This window comes from Henckelia pumila, chromosome 1 (genome assembly GCF_033568475.1).
Source record: "Henckelia pumila isolate YLH828 chromosome 1, ASM3356847v2, whole genome shotgun sequence".
NCBI lineage: Eukaryota > Viridiplantae > Streptophyta > Magnoliopsida > Lamiales > Gesneriaceae > Henckelia > Henckelia pumila.
In genome coordinates, this window is record NC_133120.1 from 128,625,214 (window position 1) to 128,649,551 (window position 24,338).

A 24,338-nucleotide genomic window follows, 5' to 3' on the forward strand; every position below is an offset into this window, starting at 1 on the left:
ATTGCCACCAGAAAAAATCAAAAAAATTTCATATACGTATCTAAAATTCAGTTCTAATACATGCATTTAGCCTACACAAAATTGCTGAAATGAATCCAAGAATATATATATACATATATATATATATATATGGGACAAAAGTTAAGAAAAAAAAAATCATCATCTTTCCAAATTATATTAGTAGAGCAAGATTAAATAAAATTTGGCAAGGCTATGGGCATGCAGTATGGTTATCTTGTTGTTGCATGTGCTTAATCCCAAAAATGGCATTGCCAGGAGGACCCACTACAAGAAATATAGATTTTTGCAGTGCGACAACGGCGTATAATAAAAGCACGTCGTTGATGTTAGTATTAACAGCATACACATTTGTTGGAGCTGTTAATACATTCATATCTTATATACATAGTAGTTTCAACGGCGTGCAACTAAAACACGCCGTTAAAACGTTTATAATAAGCGTGTAGTCTACGTACTGCTGATGGAGGACTCTTTTAAATCTCTTATCAACAGCGTGCAATTTGCGCGACGTGAATAATCAGTCTCCTGTAAAATTTCACTGACCCACTCTAAAAAGAAAGCGCCAAATCCCAAAATCTCATTCTCTCCCAGCTTCAATTAAATCTCATTTTCCCTAACATTTGAAGCAATAACACGACTTCCCCTTCAATCCATAAACCCCCCATTGTGATCCGCTTGTTCCAAAACCCCTTCATGAGTATCTCCATCTCCCGACCTTCAACTATGAGATTTTCCTCATTATGCTTTGGACCAGGTTTTCGATCCGCTCAGAGATTTTGCCAAGGATACCGTTTGCCTTGTTAAGCTATGCCACAAGCACGATCGCAAAGGTTCGATTTCTTCAGGAACTTTGAATCTTTGATCGCTATTTTTTTTTTTTTTTGTAATTGTGAGTGATTAGTGGTTTAATTGATTTGTGCGTGTAGAATTCCCGAAGGTAGCGAATCGTACGGCGATCGGGTTCATGGTTATGGGATTCATAGGCTTTTTCATTAAAAATTGATCTTCATTCCTATCAACAACATCATCGTCGGTGCTTCTTAATGCTTTGATCGCATCGAATAGGTGCCTATTTTTCTGATCTACGTGATGTCGTTGTTTATTATATTTCTGCCACAAAAGTTATTGGGTTTACATCTGTGTGATTTTAGAGATCTGTTCCTTTGTTGATTTCGAAATTCCTTCATCAATTGAAAATTTTCATTTGCAAATTATGAGGGAGGCATCAACCGAGGAATAAACTAATAAAAGTTTCTGAAAGGAAAAAAATTAACCAAATTGGAAAAAAAGTAAGCTTTGCATTCTCTCTGATTTTGCTCAAAAATAGAATGACCCAGTATTTGAACGCCTTCTTCAATGTATGTGAATTCTAGTTGATTAGGGGAAAACTAATTGATGTTACTGAGGGAAAAAAATACTAAATCATAATGAACAAGTTGGTTTACGCTCGTGTCTGTCTTCGGGATTATAATGCCATTGAAACAAATATTTATCATATACGCTGGAGTAAATATAATAAATTCATGGATTTTGCTTCTATGTGATTTTAAAATAACACTCGCAACTTGTGTTAAGTTCACTAATTAGGCTTACATCCTGCACTTGGTCCTTAGATCGTTTTGGGTTTATTGTAACTGGACTAAAAAAGTTGTTAACTGTATGAAAGAGGGCTTTTCTTCTCATGTTTTGTTTATCTTCTATTTTGTTTCCTCAATTTCTTGACACTTTGGTGGTTCAATGACTTTTCATGTTTTTGAAAGCAAGAAAATTCGATCTTTAAAAGGCAAAGCTCACGTGGGCTGATATGATTCAGTGGAGGAAAGAATTTGGTACAGACACACTTTTGGAGGTAAACTGGTTTAATAAATTTACTCATTTCAATAAGAAAAATCATTTTATTTCTGGGTGTACTTTGGATCCCAGGTTTAATTTGATTTTTAAGTTGTTTTTTCAATCAAATTGTTGTTGTATCAGGATTTTGAATTTAAAGAATTGGACGAAGTTTTAATATATTACCCTCACGGCTATCATGGAGTTGATAAAGAAGGCAGACCAGTATATATTGAGAGACTTGGGAAAGTGGACCCCAACAAACTCATGCAAGTTACCACCATGGACCGTTACATAAAATATCATGTGCGAGAATTTGAGAGAAGCTTTGCCATTAAGTTTCCAACTTGCACCATTGCCGCAAAACGGCATATTTATTCGAGTACAACGATTTTGGATGTTCACGGTGTGGTATGCTTCATGTTTTTTGTCTTTTTTAACTAATTATTATGATAGGAAATTCTGCTATTATTTTGTTATTTTGACAAACTACGAAATATTATCCCTCTGCTCTATGTTTGGGATTGTTTCTTAGGGTCTTAAAATTTTTTACTAAGAATGCACGAGACCTCGTTACCCGGCTACAGAAGATTGATGGTGATAACTATCCTGAAGTAATATTCTTAACTTGTTTAATTTTTAGTTCATTATCTTATGTGTAGTTATGAAGAAAAATAACTGGTATGCTTTTTAATTGCAGACACTCCATCAAATGTTTATCATCAATGCTGGTCCAGGCTTTAGACTACTATGGAACACAGTAAATTTTTTTATAGATCCCAAGACCACCACTAAGATTCATGTGGGTTGCTTTTCAGATCATCAATAAGCAATGTTCTTTAACTGACTACAATATTCATCATAAATTTCATTTTCTGTTTTTTTCTTGTATCTGTTGCAGGTGCTTGGAAAAAAATATCAGAACAAGTTGCTTGAAATCGTAGATGCTAGGCTAGGTGGTTGAAATCATTGTTGTTGAATATGAAAAAATCTTATTCTTGACAAATCATTATTGAAGCTGCTAATGAAATTTTTGCTTATTTTATGCACTCGTTCAGCGAAATGCCTGAATTTTTTGGAGGGACGTGTACTTGTGCAGAACAACAGGGTTTGTCTTCACTCTGATAAAGGGCCATGGAAAAATCCAGAGATATTAAAGGTCCGAGGCTCAGGATCCCAGATTCCCTAGACATTTTGATTTTGATTCTTGTTTTATTTATGTTAACGTGTGTGTGTTCATATAAATGTACTGGCAGATGCATTTATTTTCACAACTTTGTTTCATCAAGACTTGGTGGAGCAGATGGTTCTTAATGGTTCTAATGGAAAATTTAGAGATACAAAAAATTGCATATAAGTTTGACTATTCTAAACTTTAATCTTATTTTATGTGTGTTCTTGCATATAGAAATAGGCATATTAAATGATCTTATTTGGAAAATATTTAAAAAGATGAAATGTAGAAAATTGAGTTAGCTTTCATTTTCAATTTACAGAACTTGTTTTGGATTAAAGAGGAATTACATATGATTTTTACACTATCGAGTGACGAATCTTGAATTTGCCATGAAATTGCTGCTTCCGGTTCTGTAGTATACTGATTTTCTTTCATCATTTTAGTATACTGATTTTATTTCAGCACTATAACATTTTAGAATGATTGTATTTTATTTGAAGTGTCACTAGTTACAAGCCATTTGGATGTTAAATGTAGTTTATATGATTTTTCGAAGTTGAACTTCACATAAAACTTGTAGTTATTGTATTTTCTTCGAGTTTCCTCTAGTTTCTGAAACTTGTATGTTTGTGTTTATTTTAATATGCAGGTTTACAGTGTTGGTGGTATCGGTCTTGGCAATGATATTGGCCAAAAAAGTAGTAATGTTGATAATTATAACCAAAATCAAGTTGGAAACCAGGTAACTATCTTCAAATTATGTGTTAAATCTAAACCAAATTTTTTTTTATTGAAGTACACGCGGTAGAACTAATACTTTATATCGCTTATATGCAGTCAAATTGGATGAATGTTAATCATAGAGATATTCCTGAAAATACTAAATGCAAGTTGCTTCATTGGTGTGGTGACGGAGTTGTTGTAGAAGGGCAAATAGCATCTACGAATGAAACAGTAAAAGTTCTTCATGGTCCTCTATGTGGATCCTATTGGAAAGTTTGGGTTGGTAGAGTCTTGTGTAGCAGGTAGACCTAATTCAACCGAATTCTGAAATGATTTTTCTCGATGATGCAGTAAGAAGCACAGTAGCATGGTTTTCTAAATTTATCATTTTGTGTGACTGATACAGATCCTATTAATTCTAGAGTTAAAGGACATTTCTGTAGAAAAAAAAATCATATTACTTAGTGTTTTTTTGTACTTCATTACATTTCTTTTTTTATTGGATTAATGAGAACGAGCATTTTTTAATTATTTTTATGTTTTCTTATTATTTTGCTTTAAGTGTGGTGATAATGGTTGGATGACGTGTGATGATTTGTTTAAAATTTGATTTCAGTGTTTCAGTGGTTAATAGGCTTAATTAATTGCTCTGCACATTGGGAGTTAAAAAGTTTTTCATATAAACACCGCAATAACAACAAAAGTACCTCGCTTTTGACGGCACGCGGAGCACGCTGTTATTAAATTTAACGAGGGCGCGCATCGCATGGTGCGGATAGTACCTCGCTTTTGACGGCACGCGGTGCACGCCGTTATTAAATTTAACAACGGCGTGCAGTGCACGCTGCGGATAGTGCCTCACTTTCGACAGCAAGCGTTGCACGCTGTTAATAAATTTAACGACATAAATATGTTATTCCAAAATTCAGTAAGTATAAATAAATCTATAACTATATTGGACTGGATATGTACGACAATTGATTTTATTTTTAACCTTGATGTTTGATAGCTTTAAGCAAAGTATGAAAATCTCTTTGTTTTCCTCTATTTCTTTCCATCCGTTGAGGACTTGTTTGATCAAGTAAGGGTGAAGAACTTGATATCAAGTTAGCTGTCTCTAGAATATTTTCTACGATGCATACAGTTAATATAATTGAGACAAAAAAGTTAGATGACGGTGCAACTGATTTTTATATGATACCTTGAGAGGTTGAATTTTTTCCTGTATAATCGACATGTGAGGAAATATGTCCATCAAATAAAACACTGTTGATAAAGTTAATAACATGAGCTTCAAATGTAAGCTATGAACATATAATATTATATAATGACCAAAAAAAAATTACAATGAAACGAAATAAATGTATAATAACAGTATTTAAATTAGCACACTCCACTGTTTATTTTGTATGGGATTTATTAACATTTATTTCGTTTCATTGTAATTTTTTTTTGGAATAACATATTTATAATTTATAGATTTATTTATACTTTCTGAATTTTGGAATAACATATTTATAATTTGCCCCTGTTAATGTTTTGAAGGAACAATAGAGTTACGTGTGATCAATTCAATGGATGTTTGTCATCACTGTGGGGCAAAAAAGTTTGAATTTGAAAGCCACACCTTTTGCTGTGATAATAGTAAAATTAGATTAGCTGACACAATGTCGCATGAATTGTTTGAACTATTTACTAACACATAATCTCCAGAACCAGAAAATTTCCGGAAGAGGATCAGAGTATATAATAGTTTATTTTGATTCACTTTGTTTGGTGTTAAAGTGGATAATAATCTTGCTTCTTTGAATTGTGGAATTTATACGTTTAGAGTGTTAGGACAAGTGTTTCATACACTCCCGCCAAAGAGTATTGCTAGGAGTTCTTGTTTAGGCATTGGATAAGTCCTAAATCGGATTGGGTTTGTACAAAGAATTGTATAAATCAAAGTCTTCTAGTGGAATCCTTCTGGAAACGGCAGAAGAGGTGACGTAGGAGAATTCATCTACGAACATCCAGAAACAACTCTATCCCTTTACTTATTGCATTTACATTATCTTATCTGCCTTAGTTTACATTGATACAAATCTGCGAGGAAGATTACTTTCGTCTGTTAACTCTAGATCTTTCGAGCAGATCTACATTTGAAGCAACAAAACTTCCATCTGGTTTTAGCGAATCAGATAGAAGAAATTTTACAAAAAGAAAATAGTGTATTCACCTCTCCCCCCCCCCCCCTTCTTTACATCTATTTCGATCCTAACAATAGCTTATTTATACAGAATGGTAAAGAGGCCGCCCTTACATGTTTAGTTATGGAATCAATATTATCTTTAACATTGCAACTAATAAAAAAATTTACAATATTTTCGAACAATGTAACCCCCGAGTTTCAATATTTTCATCATTTATGGTCATCATTATTTTATATCTACATTAACAGTTTAGAATAAGACATTAACAATAACTCATGTAAGCTTATAAATATAGTATTTAATGTAGTTTTACTTTGTCACAATGTTGATATTGAAACTTATGCAATTATTACAGCTAGTGTTTTCTATTGTTTTCTTGATTATTTTTGAGCAATTATGGTCTGTTTTTTTTTTTTTTTCATGAATTCGTCTTATTTTTTAACTCATGTATGTATGCTTTCAAGCAATATTATTTATTTTGTATTTGTTAATAAGTGAGATACATTAATTAAATTAGATATTTATTTTGTAATTTTTTACCTTAAGTGTTGATTATTTATTTTGTGACTACTGATTTATGAAAAACAAATGTAATATAGATAATGCATTCTAAACCTTAATTTAAATTATTGCGCAATTTTTTTTTTTTATATTTTGAATTTTTTTCTCTCACTTTTCCATTTACCATCTGTTTTTTATTTCTCTATGAAAGAATCAATATACACATCATCTTAATAGAATTTTTGTGATGATGTCTTTCTCCATCAATCATTTATATTTTACTATCGTTATTACTTTATTTTTTCGTTGGACATAATTTTTTTTATTACTAAAAATTTTTAGTTACAAGAATAACAATAATTTCATCGTTCCCAACTACATTCTAGTATGTATCGTCTTCTATTACTTGTATGTCAATATCGTTAATGATTGATGTAATTGTTGGACATCCTCTTTTATTTTTTAATTTCTTGTTTTTCAAAATCTAACTATCTCCTTTTGCTTTTAATATTTTCGTTGATGAAATTTTTGATTGAATTTTAAATGTCATTAATTAAAACGTTTACATTTCATCTTTTATTTCAACTTTTTTTTTTATATTTTTAGAGTAAATGCATATTCTTATTTATTTTGGTATATTTAATATTTCTTCATTAATTTCAAGACTATCTCATAATTTTTTTAATGGTTTTAGCTTTTATGAGGAGGAAAATTAGTTAAATTTTTTTTAATTTCAACTTATATATATATATATAATATGTGTGTGTTGGTGTATTTTTTATTTATTATTTTAGATTAAAAATTGAGTCTATTTGAATTGATTTATTTCAACATGAGTGTAATTTAATTAACACACACACACACACACACACACACATATATATATATATATATATATATATATATATATTTTAATAACTTTAAAAATCTAATATTTTTTAATATTTAAAAATGAACTCATGATATAATTATTTATCTCAATAGGTCCTTACACAAATTAAAATTTATAAGATTTTTTTAAAAAAAATATTTTTATCCAGTTTACAAATAAATAAAAATCAAATATCTGATGTTTTAATCTTTTAGTATTTAATTAAGATTTTTTTGGAATTTTTTTAAAAATATTTGTGGAAAAATATATTCACTTTATCTACAAGAAAATAAAAAATAAAGTATTTTGGTATTTTAATTTTTTTGGAAACTAAATCATTATCTAATATGCACACACTTTGAATTTTGATCTTATCATAAAGAAAATAAAAAAATAAAGTATTTTGGTATTTTAATTTTTTTGGAAATTGAATCCTTATCTAATTCATATGTACACACTTTGTTAATTTTGACCTTATAATAATAATCAATTTTACATATAATATAAATATTGATTTACGTTTATGCCCTAACTAAAATATTGTTTTTACTTTTATAACTCTATATATTTTTATATGGTTTTTCTTATAGTATAAATAAAAGGAAAAAATTGTTATTTCACAATTGTAAAATTTTGACCTTTTATTCACATTTTTTTATAGGTATAGAGGTATAGATATAGATATATATAGATATAGATATAGATATAGATATAGATTATTTGAGTAATAGAATAATTAATTAACTTAATTTGTGAACATAAGAACAAATTAATAAAATAATATTATTTTACTACTTTTCTTTTAAAATAATATCAAAATGAAAATATTTATAAAAATAGAACTTAACTTCTAAACCTTTACAAAACTAATAGAACTGGGATAGAGTGTCTCAAACTCAAATTTTGTTGATTTTTTCTTTGCCAATTAAAAATTTTTTGGACCGAAAAAATTTAGTTCAAAATTTGTTCCAAGTTTTATATATATATAAATTTTATCACCTGCACCCTAGGAAATTCGTGTGCGACCACAGCAAAAAAAAAAAAAAACAAAAACCACTAAACCCGGTACCGGGTTTTAGTGGTCGCACACAAATTTTCTGCACCCTAGGGTGCAGGTGATCATATATATATATATATAGAAATTTTAAGCTACCCAACAATGCCTCCCCACTTTATGCCCGATCAATGGTGGGTTTTAGTGATGCAAAAAATCAAAATAAAATCCACCACCGGGTTTTAGTGGCCGGAGAAAAAGTGGACATGAATTTTTTGGGCCGAAATTTTGTGATTTTTAGAAAAAAAATATCTTAAAATCACGTTTTTTGCTAGAAAATTTAGAAGGAAATCGAAAGCAATCGGTGCGCGCCGACCAAAATAACCTCAGTTATTTTGAAAGGTAATGGAAAATATTATGTATCATTTTGAAATTGAAATAATATTTCATTTATGAGTACTTTTAGGCTGCGTTTACTTACCTTGATAAATGAAAGATAACATAGATAATACCAACTAATCCTATGTTTACTTGCAAAATTGAAAAATTGTATAAATCTTTAGGCCCGTTAATGATAGGATTGTAAGATGATTTTTAATCCTAAATTTTTAATGGGATTATAAATATTATGGAGTGAGAGAATGAAAAAAATCAATTATGCCCTTTCTTTTTATCTTCCACCTTCTTCCCTTCTTTGCCGAACATATGATTATTATGATAGCTAAAGAGTGAAATCGTAATTTGTTCTTAAGTATAATTCAATCCCAAAATTAATCCATCCAACTAAACATATTATTATTTATCCATAACCACTCTCTATCCTATCAAATTATATTAATAATCATACTTTAATCTATCCTTGCTCAATCCCATCATTCAAAGTAAACGTAGCCTTAAATGACATACAATCAATCACACATTTATTTGACCATTTATCTAATTTTGACGCACTCTTGTCGTCCCATCCGATATACAATTCTTGTCACTTTTACTTGTAATGACATGTACCATAAGCTGCAAAATATCAACATAAAAATAAAATTTAGATCAATCATCTTCAACACTTAAATATAAATATATATACAATATAACAAGGAAAAAAGACTGTTATTCATGTTCCCAAATCTAAAATACCCTATATAGTTTACTGATTTACACGATAATTTAACCTATCAAGAATGTGAACATAAAGTTATTGAGTTAAAATTTTTTTCCAATTTACTTGCATGAAAATATTATACAAATACTAGTTTACCCCACCCCCCCCCCCCCCCCAAAAATAATAAATACCCTAAATTTCATCAAAAATTTGACCACAAAACTAATCAAATCAAGAAATTTTCAAATTAATTTACTTGCGTGAAAATATTATGAATAATGAAATATAGTCTGTAAAATAATGAATAAAAAAACAAAAACGAGAGAAAATTTTTACATGGATCTTGAAAAATTACAAGACCAAGTCTCTCCCAACAATCGCCCGTGAAACGGAAGTAGGAATTGAGAACAAAAGATGCATGGTCGAACATTCTGTTGGGCTCATAGCACATGCATGCCCTTCGGCATAATCGGGTCGCATTGTACTATGTGACATGCGTAATTTAGAAACGATAACAAGTCAGCGTAGGTAGCAGTGGGGTTTGCAATGCACCATGCGCTTGAGTACTGTAATAAAATTTATCGTTAAATATAATATAGATATATATTATGATTATGTGACTCGGAAATAGAGATAGAAATAAAATCAAAAGAAAATTTGTTTAGCATATTAAAAAATCACAAAGTTTTAAACCGGTTTTTCGAGACAATAAGCTGAATTAAAGAAATCATATAATGAAAATTAATTTAAATTCATGAATCAACATCAAACTATGACTACTTACTTTCCCATGTGCATGACATTTAGAGGCAACGACTACAAGAAAAATTGAAACAATAAGAAAATAGATATTGTTCTTTGTCATTTTTTTTTAAAATCTAGTATATCTTTTTGTAAATAGTATTGGAAGTTGTTTGAGTTTAAATAGGCTTAAATTATAAATGTTATGACGTATTTACCATAATGAATACATATATTGGCGTGAGATTAATGACATTAATATTTAGAATTTATTAAATCATATTTAAGAAAAATGTTATATGCATCATGAATATTACACATTAGATTACATAATATTTTTGACATTACAAAATCATACATAATGCACTTTTAAATGTTTTTTTCCAAATAAATTATAGGAATAATTTAAAATTTCAAAGATAATAACATACATCTCATTTTAAATATATTATGTAATTTTATATTTCCAATTCCATGGCATTTATTTGACCAATAATATATTCCTAATATTAAATTCAATTGTTTGTGATTTTATTTTTAAAAAAATTTACAATAAATTAAATCATATTACAAATTTAGAAATTATATTACATTATAAAGCATATTACGATTTTTTTTATATCATAATTATATTGTACCTTTTGAATTTTTAAAATCACTGAAAACTCAGGGCCAAGGTAATTAGTAGTTACATTCACTGCCCTGATAACCTCCAACGAATCTGAAAATATCCAAAATTTGGAAATATCATTTAAATGCGGGTAAATTGCATATATCACCCCTGTGAAATCGCGTGTTTGCTGATAACCCCATATGAAATTTTTTTGAGCCAAAAACCCCTTATGATTCTAAATTTGTAGCGTACACCCCCTTCTGGCTAAAAAATGACTAAAATGCCCTTAATGTTATAAGATAATTTAATATTAAAATATATTTCGTGTATGACAAATATTATGATAAAATAATTATATATAATTTTCATAGTTATTTAAATAAAATTTGATTATTTTACTCAATTAAATATAGAATTATAAAACAAAGTTATTTTAATTATTTATTTAAGCAAGGATATTTTTGTCAATTTTTAACTGAAAAGGGTGTTTATGCTACAAATCTAGAATCACATGGGGTTATTAGCTTTAAAAAATTTCATAGGGAGTTATTAACAAATTCGGAATTTCACAGGGGTGATATATGCAATTTACCCTTTAAATGCAGAAGGTCATCCCTTTAAAAATGGCGAACTTTGATCTGGATTACAAATTTTGTGCATTAGTAAAGCCATAATTCGGGCATGACAAACCCGAATAATCATGCAAATCCAAAAGCAACCATTTTGATCATTAAAGGCCGTAACAATCAATTTAAATTGTCTGAGTTGAGTTTAATTTATCCATTTATCCATTTACCCTGTGTTTTCATTTTTGAAGTTCTAACCTATGGCATAAAATCAGATTGACATGCATTCTGGAATTCTAAAAGCATTGAATTAGCTCAATTTACACAGATGGGCTGAGTAATCAAACTTGCATAAGGGGCGGAGCTGATTTCAGTATGGGCACTTGCCTACACTGGACCCAAAAAAAAGGGGATATATAGGCCTAGTTAGTAGTTAGATACCAACCCAGTAAATTTGTTTAAAAAAATTGTGAAGCCCACTACACATTTGGCCTGACTCAAATTTAGTTTTTTCTTAATATTCCAATTCCTTGCGCAGTTTTTGAATATTCCAATTCCTTTCTGCAGGTAGCTGCTCTCATACTTAAAACTTCAAAGATCGTCGTTTGGCCAGTGAGGCCCATCAATTTTTTGATTTCTTTTTTTTTGATTGTTCTCCTTATTTAGGTATGCAAAAATATAAATAGGCTAATAATTTTGTCTGTGGTGAGATATTAGGTAATTAGGTTTCATCAAATTGAACTTCTTATAATTTATTGTTTAATTGGCATTTTAATTATATGTAAATTATATATATTAAACTTACAAAAATACGTGAATGGAGAAATGAGAATGAATGAATACGTGAGGGCCATTGAAAATTTAGCATTCTTGTTTTTTTTTTTTGTTTTTTTGTTTTTTGGTTTTCTGGATACATTTGTTTTTTTTTTTTTTTTTTTTTTAATTTTGATTGTTTGTTGAAAAATTATTGGATTTTAGTATATCAAATGTAAGTTATTTTGTGTTGGTTTTATTCTCAATTATTGTGTTGCATTGGCCTAAAATTTATTTAATTTCATTGTATGGGTTCTTAGCATATCGAACTATTATATTATATCATCGCTTACATTGAACAAAATCCCTAGCTCCGCCCTGATGCTTTCTGTCACAAATTTCACCCCACAGGTCATGATAAACCACAAGAAAAGGACCAACTCATCGGCAGATACACTTTTTGATAGGCTACAAAAAATATCAAAAAAAGAGCAGTCACGAAATCGAAAAAGAATATTCTAAAAAGATCCTATATGAAGACTTTTCGATTAGAAAACACCAAGTTTCAAGCAGTGGCCAAGAAGGATTCGTACATAAATCACATATATACCTGAAGTAGGAACATGCATGGTGACAATCCAGATTAAACTTTGTGGGTATATGATTGAATGCAACTCGCCAAATGAAGGTTTTCAGTCTGGGAGGAATTTTCAGATTCCAAATGAGATTCCACCTAGATCTTAATGTGTATGATGTTGGATCGAGATGAGGGTCAAAGATCCCCATCTCCTTTTGATAACCCGACTTCAATGTGTAATTTCCCTCTTCGTAATATCTTGTATTATTGTTTTCTCGGGTATTAATCATGCATTTTAGATAAATAGATTACAAAATGCAACTTTGCTTTGAATGTAATTGCATTGTCCTTCAATAAACTTACCTCAACTATGTTTCTGTAGGATTAAATGGCAATTCCCTCCTAGGTATTCAAAACAAAACTAAAATTTATAGGCAACAATATCTATAAATTTCCCCAAAGAAAATGTTAGATGACAAAATTTATTTTCTTCAGTGTTTTTAAAAGATAGAATAGAATGAAAGAACCAATCATTTCGTTTAACCAATCATTTCGTTTATAAGAATGGATATATATAATTCTTGAAATAATTTGAATGAACCGAAACTATTTCGGAGCACCACTTTTGGAAACGACACAATTATTCATGAATGGTAGACACTGTTTAGAACATCACTTCTGCTATTTTTTTACTTCAATTTTCAAAAATAATTAAAATTATTATAATTTTTTAAAATAATAATAATTAAGGCAATAATTTAGAACTAATATTAATCAATTCGAATATTCAAAACTTATCAGTCATACACAATTATTAAAATAATAATTACAATATAAATTTAAAATTGTAAAAAAAAATAGTGTGCCGGCCCGCGTTTCAGAAAGGACAGCGTGTTTCGGCCCGCCTCCAAACAGGACGAGCCCAACCAGTAATCTTTTTAGTGGAGGTTCGGGTTAGAAAAACGGGTCAAATCCGAATTGGCGACTCTACCTAGTGCGCCAAGTGTCCAAGTGCATACTCTGATCCCTACATCCCATCAATGTAGGCTATATTTATTTTTTCATAAATCTCAATTATAAAGTTTAGTTTCCATACTTAATGTTATTTTTTTTACTCATTTAAAAATTTAACCCTAATAAATTAATATCATTAACTAGTAACTGCTTGTATAATTATTTTATTTTAATAAAATCTTCATTAAATAAGGATAAAAAGATAAATTGTTTTACAAATTTTACTTTTACAAAAACTTTCTCAATCTGTGTAAAAACACACACAAACTTAATTGAGTGAGATGGAGGTAGTATCAATATATTCCGAATAATTTCCCTCAATCTTTTTCATCCATAAAATTTCATTTTTTTTTTTGAAGACTCATCCATCAATAATTTAATTAATTTGGCATACAACCCTATAATAAAGGTCTTATGTAAGGCCTTGACACTCACGGGTAATTACCATGCGATAATTTATTTCATAACCATTTTAACTCAACTGCGAAAAATGTGATTTGAAAATTTACATTGATGCAAGCCCAAAAATTTCTTTTCAAAAGATACTTGATATTTTTTTATATAGAATATCAAAATTGAATACCATATAAATTATAATAGTCGAGACACCATAATCACATAACTTTAACCATCGAGAATTTAACATATTTTTCAAATATAATTTTGTAACAATATTCAAGTATTTTTAGCTTCAAACGATATTTGTATCATAACATTACAACACTGGCATGAAATTTGAATTTCAAAACCTCAATAAAACGTGCACAGACAGCTACAATTCTAATCCAGTGTCTTCCTCCAAAAGCCCAATCACTTTCTAACCTGATTATCAACCATACACAGAAGGTAACCGCCCCCGAGGGGGTAAGAAATAGCCCGATATGATAAAACCGAAATAAAAACAACATGCACTATAATGAATGATATGTAGATGCAATGCATGATCAGGGTATATTCACATGCATGGGTAATCAGAATAACATTAGCTGCACAATCGATAAATGCAGTGCATAACAGCTCGAGCAATAGGAAAGGCTCGGCTACATAGCCGTAGCGACCACTCCTTCTCCAGTCTACTACCGTGGCCGTTCAGCTCGCCAAGGACTACATACATACTGCGCTTTATCGGCCTACAAAACTGTAGCGTATTTTTCGCTCGCAAGCGCACAATGTCAAGTTATAATATAGGAATTAAGTTCAAGTCAATCCCATGAAGAATGAATAAATGATATTATATCAAATATTTGTAACCAATAAAATCCTAATCCTATGTAGAGCTACAAAAATGATTTGATTTTAATAACACTAAAAAATGCAAGAAATAAAATTAAATAACCACGAGTTCACGAGATGAAAATTCAATAAGTGATGAATGCTAGAGGTTCGACTTTACTTGACTTTCCATCACAATTTATTTTTAATAATTGTTTAATTATAAATTCTTCTAGTTTATTAGCCAAGAATTCTTATTATTTTTTACTACCTCTCTCAAGTGTCAAGCAGAAATTCGTATTCAATAGCAAACTCAATATCTCTATCTAAGTTCAACTATTAAATCCGGTAAATAGCATGAGAATTCTTCTAACGACTTCTATGGAGTTATATGCCTCTCGAACAATATAAACACCAAAGATGTATTTTCCTATGTCGTATTCAAAATCTCCTCTCTCGAGTGATATATTCTAAATAAAATATCATTCAATCTATGACCAGTAAATTGGAAGCATTAAAATCAGGAAAACACAAATAAACTGTGCGAAGAATTCCAATATATAAATCAAAATATCTCAATCATGGTTTCCAGTCAAGATCCATCTACCTCTAGACTAAGAAATTAGTTCATAATAAATTCAAAGATCAAACAAAACATGTTTTTCCAACAATCCATAAAACTAGAAAAATAGAGTTCAAAGAGAAACTAGAACGAAATAGAATTAAGCTTTTCCGTCGCCGGATGCCGCCGTCTTCAGTCTTCGTACCAAGTTCTCGAGCTCTTGTGCACTCCCAAGTCTCTACCACCATCTCTATGCTCTGAATCCTCTCTAAACCCTCGTAACCCTCAAAATAAGTTGTAAATTCCTTTTTAAACTCGATCAGAGACTTTCCAAATTTTAGGAGACTACGCAGCGCTGGCCTTCGGCGCTGGAGAGCCTGACATTTTTTCCCAAAAGTGCTGGAGCGCTGGTTGTATAGCGCTGGAGCGCTATTTTCTCGACTTTTGCACCCTTGGAAGACTCCGTATAGCGCTGGAGCGCTGAGATTATGGTGCTAGGGCGCTGACCTGTTCACTCTTAAATTCCATTTTTCAACTCTTTTCTTCACCTCTTTTTGACTCTTTTTGATCAACTAAAATAAATAGCACTCAAATTCCGGCACACTACAACAAAAATGCTGAAAGACTACGGTGAAAAAACATAGTTAATTGATGGTTTAAAACTGTAGTTAATAGCCATGTAGTTAAAAGTGCGGTCATAGACTACGGTTAAAAATCGTAGTCTTTTATCGTAAAATACTACAGTTTTTAACCGTAGTCTTTTGTCGTTAAAGACTACGGTTAAAAACCGTAGTATTTTCTATTGCACTTTTAACTACATAGCCTTTAACAACGGTCTTAAAAACCCATTTAATAACGGTTTTTCACCTTGTTTTTTTTTATGTATAAAACAAAAAAAAAATATAATTTTCAATATTATAAATTTCTCAAAATTTGAAATTGTAAATAAAATTTAATATACAATTTTTCAATATTGTAAATTACTCAAAATTGAAAATTTGAATCCTAGTTTCATACACACAAAAAAATTGAGTAAAAAATGGTCCTAAATTTCTAATCTTTCTGTGCTAAAACTAACTCGAAGCCTAGCTCCCTTGCTGTTGGAGAGACTTCCCCATGATTGGTCAAGACACGTGTTTCTTTCCTCAGTGTGATCATGATACGTGGCCTCGATCCTGTCAAGTTATCTCCCTTGCTTGTTATGCTACGTAGTAGATCGGTTATCGCAAATGTAACTCCTCCCCTCTATCGTGAGGGGCCTCTAACTACAAGGAGGAAATTATATTAAGATTTACTCTTCCGAAATAGCTTCAAATCTAAGTATAGAAAAATGCATATGCCACAGCAGAAGGTTAGATCAAAGATTGTCAATTACCACAACATGCAAAATGGTCGTCAAAAGAAAGTTACTTTGACACTGCAACAAAACGAAATAATTACCTTCCTCCATAAAAATGATCTTACGTTATCAGCTTTCGTATCCAAAAAACATTTTACTGCTTTCTTCCACTTCCATAAAGTTTCATCCTCAGCTGCATCAAAAAAGAAAGCAATCCTTTCTTCAGTACTGGAAAGCAATAATTAGCTTTGAAAAGCAGCAAAACAAGACCAGGTGAAGCATAAAGATTAGAGAAAAATACTCAAACCACAAGATACATAAAAAGTAGCTTGGAGAGGCAGGCTAGTATTTGTGTAATTTTTGGGATTACTTAAAAACAGTGCTTTTGAAATTTTATAAAAGAAAAACTCAAAAACACTGTTTTTAAGCAATCCCAAAAATAACATCCAAACAATAAACCTAATAGAACAAAACACTTTGTCCATCACAGCAACAATTGCCCACTCAAAGGTGTCAAGCCAGTCGGAGCGCTGGACGGCCCAGATCACCGAGAAGAAAGTAAGGTCGTATGTGAAGGTACAACTCGTATATTTCAACATTATCGTGTTTGAGCCGTGAGTTGATTGTCACAATTCTCACTTGCTGATGACTTGATATCGTTGAAGTTTGAGAAGCACACATTCACCAGTTTGGTAGAGGGTGCCGCAGGTGTTAAGTATTTACATTAAATCATGAATTGGAAACTATCAACACTAATGCAAAGGAACCAATGATCAATGAATCAACAAATTCTCATCATTAGGCACTCGACTCTGAAGAAAGACACTGAAAATAAATACCAGGTAGATATGATGCAACTTCAAATGTTCACAAGTTTTTGCAAACCCACAAGTTTCCAAGAGCAAAATATAAAACTGTACCGAAAAACCATACCACATCACACAAAATAAAAAAGTTCAGGTCTATCTATTGGCTACTGCTAAATCGATGAGAAAGCAGATGATATGCTAAGAAATTCCCGCTGGGGCATAATACAACTCAAGATCTTGCCTGCTATTCTTCGTATCATTATTTACATCTCTAATCATGAAAATCACTCCCATTTTTACACAAGTGCATTCCTGCAAAGCATGTTCATTTGTGGGTTCTGCAACAAAGCATTCGAGGATTTAGCATTATTTTCATTCCGATTTTCTATGATATTGAACATTGACAAGAATGAGATACAAGAGTAAAGATTAATACATTTGAAGCTTCGGAAGATTGTGAACTCGAATTATCTCCCGAACCTTGAAAACACCTCAAACAGTCCATAACAACTCTTCCATGTCATTTGCACTGGACGAGGAGCAGGAACCAGCAACATCTGAAAAAAGTTTTGAAAAAAAGGGAAAGATTTTTGTATAATAGTCAGTGAATCACGAAATATGTTCCAAAAAGTAACATGAAACAAACAGTACCTCGGTAACTTCAGAATCTTTCTCAAGTTCAACTCCAATGTCATGACTTTTCTGGGTTACACATTCCTTAGTATCTCGGACAACTATATTCTCAATAGATTCGTCCTTCCTCTTCAATGGCACATCCATGATAATCGTCGAACTGCCATTGTCTTCGACAAAACCCAGTCTTTTCTCCTCGGATTCTATGGGTTTAATTATAAAAGGGGCAATAGAAGTATCTGTCTCTACTTTACTTCACTTCAACCAACAGACTAAATAAAGTAAAAACAAGTGGAAAAAAACTCACTCCGCTAAATCGCCGAGCTGTCGTAAGATGCCAACGAGGCTCGAAACGGCGATTCCAAACAAAATCTCCTTAAGATCTTCCTTGAGAGGGAAAAAAAAGATCCAAACTCCCGAGAGAATCGATTGGAGAATTCGATGCCGATAGTAGACTTGGACTCCAAGCTGAACTCGTTGCGAGTAAATCTGGAAAGCAAATTGGACTTTCCGACACCGAAATCGCCGATCAACACAACCTTGAACAAATAGTCATAGTCATCGTCCACTCAATACGCACCCATGAATGTGTTCGTATTTCTGTGAGAGAGAGCGAAGAAAAGTAAAAGGGTGCCAAGAACGAGATCTTACCATTGTCTAGCTTCAATCTGCAGATTTCCGGCGTCTAGGGCAACGAATCGACATCTTGGAGCAGCAGCTAGGGCTATGGGAGAAAGGGGATCGATCGTGGGAAAGGTTTTGGGAAGGGGAGAGAGACGATTCTTTACGCCTATGTACATATACATATGTATCTATTATATATAAGATAAGACTACGATAAAAAAAAAAACCGTAGTCTATTTGTTAAAAAAAAGTTTATAGACTACGGTATAAAATAACCGTAGTCTATTTATTTTTAAAAAACGCTCATAGACTACGGTATCGAAAAACCGTAGTCTATTTATTAAAAAAACGCTCATAGACTACGGTACAAAATAACCGTAGTCTATTTATAAAAAAAACACGCTCACAGACTACGGTTTTTAAAAACCGATGTTGTAGAACATAAACAACAACGGTTTTTACAAAACTGTAGACGTATATTTAAAAAAAACTCCTATTAACTACGATTTCTGTAAAAACCGTAGTTAATTGTAAAAATACTACGGTTTTATTAAAAACCGTAGTCTTTCTGATGTAGTCTATTACCAAATTTCTTGTAGTGGCAAACAACACTAACAACAAGAAAAATGCATAATATCGCTCAAAACACAACAAAAGCCAAGCTAATTCATATAAAATATAAGTGCAAAAATTGCACTTATCAAATTCCCCCAAACTTGAACTTTTTCTAGTCCCGATCAAAACAAAACAAAACAATTAAATACCCAAGAAATTAAAAACACACAAGAAAGAAATAAAACTTAAATAACCCAACCGGCCACAGTGTGTAGCTAATTTTCTCAAGAGTTCTCGTGCGTGTGTGATTAGCCAATCCTATCTACTTATCTGGAGTATCGACAGTCAAGGCTATAGTGCAATAAAATGTGAGAACTCAAGATAAAATATCGCCAACACTAGATTATATACTCTTTTTTTCTTTTTCCAACTCATCATCATAGACCATTTTTCTTTTGATTTTCTCATTTTTCACATTTTTTTTCTGAAAGAAACAACCACACAAACTAACAATAAAACATTGACATAAAACAAAACATGCAGAAAACACAATACGAATTAAAAACAATAAAAACACAGATGAAGGAACTAGTGACTAATTCAGCATTCAAAACCCATCAAAATTTCAAACCAACTAACCAACTTCAACAGAAAAAACCATTCAGCAACCCATTCAACAAAACGCATCCAAAATAATTCATCAAAACAACACCACCCCCCCAAAAAAAAAAAAAAAAAACTAAGATATGTGCATTGTTCTCAATGTGCAATATATCAATAAGAACAAGGAGAATACACATACCTATGACAATGATCGTCAGTGGTCATCGTCCATGTCATCACCCTGAGGGGGCCAAGTAGGGGGCTGGGGAAACAGCTGATACTCGCTGGAACCAGGAAAACGCTGGGCAAGTCTCGTCGTGAAATCCACCATATAATCCATAAAAATATCGGTCCGACGAAAATGGCTGTCTAGCCTCTACTCCAAACGTGTCAAATGCTCAACATAAAGCGTATCAGCGCCCGAAGGTGTTAGTGGTGGTGGCTGGCTGCTACTAGTGGGGCGGTCCTAAGGTGCTGCTGCTCGCGGAGGAGGCGGTACATTCTCTTGAGTGGTACCAGTAATAGGTCCTTGGACCTTGAAGAGTTCTTCATCCGCACCCCAAGTAACTCCAGCATGTGCACAAAGGTCAGTGATCAAAGAAGGGTGCGACAATCCTCCAATAGTGGTGCCCCTAACCGCCACAAGAATGGAATCCTGAATGATATTCCCCAAGTTAATCGTCTTCCCTGTGACGATACTGTAAGTCAGGATAGCCAGTTTCTTTGTCACCTCAGAAGTTTGTACGGTGGGCATCACACGAGAAGCTATCAGAAAAATCCAAGACCTCGCGTCTTGCTTCATTTTCCCGGAAGGAAAATGCACAACGTTTTCATTCTTCATTTTCCACTGCGCCCATTCTTCACAGAGAGTGGCAAGTATCTCATCATAATCCACATCACTTACCTTGAATGCCGAATATTCATCCTCGTCAAAAGATGGCATACCATAGAGGGTATTAATGGTATGGCCATCAAATGCCACCCTCTTCCCTCGCACGAGTACATGGAATTGTTCATGCTTGCATTTCAGGTTCGCATAAAATTCTCAGACTAAAGAAGCACGGCATCATCAGGGTGTTTCACAAAACCCATCCATCTTCGCTCATGAGCTTCCTTCCGTACATCCCACAAGGCCAGAAGAGCATTAGGATCAAATCCTCTTTCGCAAACCATGCTCTTATTCACCATCAATGGATAATTATTTGCCGCCTCGTTGTCCCAAAAATGATGAGCATCGAAACTACCTGACGAAGATGCACCCTGCTTTTGTTTCTTCTTCGGCGCCATTACAATACTTCAATCACAATCACAACAAAACAACCGCACAACAATGCAACAACAATTACTCACTTCCAATGACACTGCGCAACCACAAACCAATCAATACAATTTACCACGCCAATACACCGCGCAACCAATATTCACGGCCTCAAAACAACCCAGAAGACACGCACAAATACACGCAAGATTCACAAATCTCCAACGAAACACTCTCTTTTCGAAAATTTCAGAAACAAACGATAAAAAATTCTCTTGAATTACCTCTGGCCGCCAATTATCTTCAACTCAATTATCACATGAGCTTGAGGTGCAATTTCGGTGAGATGTCGAACAAAATTATCCCCTTTGTCCTTCAATTGAAACACCAATATGCTACAGCTGAAAATGGGGCGAAATCCCCTTGCACGTTGAACCCTAGCCGCGAAAATATGTGGAACCCGGATGACCTAGGCCAGAAGATTACGCTTAGAATAAATCAAGAGACGTGATTCACGTTGGTGTGGGATTTTTAGAGAAAATTCTTTCGAGTTGTGGTGGCGGATCGTGCGGAGACGACGAAAGCAATGGATTATGTGAAAGAATGAAATATGAGATCCCCTTTTATTTTTCAGAAATAACGCGATAGCGCTGGAAAAATCGCGTTGGAGCGCGTGATATATAGCCCTGGGGCGCTAAATCCTCGAATTTGGACTTAAATAATAGCGCTGGAGCGCCTATAAGGCAGCGCTGGGGCGCTACTGCTTCGAATTTTTAACATACAGATAAGCACTGGAGTGCCTTGATGAAAGCGCTGGAGCGCTGAATCCTCGACTTTAATAAAAAATTCCAACTTAAGAACAGCGCTGGAGCGCCTGGAATGTAGCGCTGGAGCACTTGATCCTCAAATTTCATACTCCAAAATGTGATTTTTGTGAAGAAAAGTACCTGCAATAAAACTCTTAATTAGGGCCAAAATTATTAGAATAAAAATAAAATAAAAAAACTGAAGGAAATAAAAATTACTAAATTAAAAATTAAACAAAATTAAAATTTGGGTTACCTCCCAACTAGCGCTTGGTTTAACGTCATCAGCCCGACTTTTTTGGAGTTTTTATGCAGGTTCGATCAAAGCAACGATCTCCATGTTCCGCACTTCATTGCCAAAGTAATGTTTCAACCTCTGCCCATTGACTTGAAAGGTTTGACCATCGTGACAGCTCAGTTCAATGGCTCCATAGGGATTCACTTTCACCACGGTGAACGGACCTGACCATCGAGATTTCAACTTACCTGGAAATAATCTGAGACTAGAATTAAATAATAGTACATGTTGTCCAGGCTCGAATTCTCTCTTAAATAATAATTTGTCATGCCACTTTTTAGTTTGTTCTTTGTAGAGCATGGCATTTTCGTAAGAATGATTACGAAACTCTTCGATCTCATGCAACTGCAACAGTCGCTCTTCGCCAGCAGCTTTTATATCAAAATTCAATTTTTTCACCGCCCAATACGCTCGATGCTCTAACTCCACTGGAAAATGACACGATTTACCAAAGACCAACCTATATGGCGACATTCCAATCGAAGTTTTGAACGCGGTCCGGTATGCCCATAGTGCATCATCCAACTTGATTGCACAATCCTTCCGGTCCGTGTTGACAGTCTTTTCCAGAATTTTCTTGATTTTCCGATTGGATATTTCAGCTTTTCCATTTGTTTGCGGATGGTATGCACATGCCACTTTATGCCTAACACCATATTTTTTCAGTAATAAATTAAAGATTTTATTGCAAAAATGCGTACCTTCATCACTGATAATGTAAGGTCCGAGATTATTTAATTTTAATCCAAGAATATTTAATTTGAGAATTTTTGGAGTTTAGATTTAAATTCTAATATTATTAAATTATTTAGGATTGAAATTGAATTAAAAAAAAGTTTCAAGGGCCAAATTACAACTAGTAAAGAAATAATGGGTCAAAGTGCAATTTTCTGAATTTGAGTGGGACACTTAGCTTTTAATTGAGAATGTACGTGTATATACTTGCACTTATCAGATTTCTACCATTTCTTTCAGCCAAGAACCGAGAGCTCCATTATCTTCTTTGGAATTTTGTCTTCAAATTTAAATATCTCAAGATCCGTGCATCCGATTTTAATTCCGGGAATAGTTCTGTGATCCTCTCTTCACAAGCTTTGATTTGGTATAAGTGTTATTATGTTTACAGCATATTTCAAAATTTAGATGAGGAAGAACTCAGAATTTGATTGCATATTTGTGTTCTTGATAGTATAAGCATGATTATTCGGAACCGGATCGAAGAATGGATGTTAGATGATATTGTTATGATTTTCAGAAAGTATTCGATGTTCTTACTTCTGATACTGCTGGTATATTTATGTTATGTTGCTGTTATAACATGTATTTGAAGTAGAAATGGATGATAGAGTTGATATATTTCAGTTTCGGTTACCGATTTCGTACCGTTATGCCGCCGGTTCAAGATTTGCTAGCATTTGCATCTATTTGATTAAGCTGGACATTGTTTGAGTTCTTGCTGATGTTCTTAGACATATTTGATGTATTTTCAGATTGAAAACAGGGGAATTCAAGTTAAGAATCTCGACTTTGAAACCGATCGACGAAAGAACAAGGTTTGTGACTTGTTAGCCTTGAAGATTGAGAAGAGTGTGAGCAGATTTTTTATTGTGTTCTTGTTGTGCAGCTAAATCATATTTTAAGAGTGTGATACCAAGATTGAGAGGTATAAGACAACCTTAAAACAAGGGCTTTGTACATTCAAGATGATTTTCTTGAATGCCCTTGCAAAACCATATACTATGTGCTTATATGTGTTGTAATTGCATATCTACTTGCTTGTTTGAATTAGCTTGTTATTAGTTAGCTTTTGTTCTTATGCTTCTAGACTTTGATGCATTCATATTGAGCCAACAACCCTTTGAGATTTATTCAAAAAAAAAAAAAAAACAACCCTTTGAGATTTGAATGGCAGAATTGCCAAAAGAATACGGACGTTTGGATATATATCGAGGAACTTAGTAGAT

At 32.6% G+C, this 24,338-nt stretch overlaps 1 protein-coding gene and 1 long non-coding RNA gene across 6 annotated transcripts; one reads left to right on the top strand and one right to left on the bottom strand.

Moving 5' to 3' along the window:
* The first annotated feature begins 570 nt into the window (after positions 1–570).
* Positions 571–4,264, top strand: LOC140890344 (phosphatidylinositol/phosphatidylcholine transfer protein SFH10-like). 4 transcript variants are annotated; one of them, XM_073298107.1, is made up of 10 exons: positions 571–851; positions 948–1,086; positions 1,782–1,870; positions 1,996–2,262; positions 2,387–2,465; positions 2,552–2,653; positions 2,753–2,807; positions 2,910–3,010; positions 3,678–3,770; positions 3,866–4,264. In XM_073298107.1, exons 4-10 carry the CDS (start codon positions 2,156–2,158, stop codon positions 4,055–4,057), a joined length of 729 nt encoding a protein of 242 aa, XP_073154208.1. In that variant the 5' UTR covers positions 571–851; positions 948–1,086; positions 1,782–1,870; positions 1,996–2,155; the 3' UTR covers positions 4,058–4,264. The 4 variants fall into 4 exon arrangements, with proteins under 4 accessions (XP_073154208.1, XP_073154212.1, XP_073154202.1 ...); XM_073298111.1 differs by having other exon boundaries at positions 1,786–1,870; XM_073298101.1 differs by having other exon boundaries at positions 948–1,870.
* A 12,084-nt stretch (positions 4,265–16,348) lies between these two features.
* LOC140875650 (uncharacterized) lies at positions 16,349–19,014 on the bottom strand. Of its 2 annotated transcripts, XR_012148547.1 has the most exons (7): positions 18,882–19,014; positions 18,538–18,769; positions 18,249–18,433; positions 18,034–18,154; positions 17,839–17,935; positions 16,890–16,981; positions 16,349–16,714 (listed from the first exon to the last, which is right to left on the bottom strand). It is a non-coding gene; the product is annotated as an uncharacterized lncRNA (long non-coding RNA). The 2 variants fall into 2 exon arrangements; XR_012148546.1 differs by having other exon boundaries at positions 18,249–18,769.
* Positions 19,015–24,338: the final 5,324 nt, after the last annotated feature.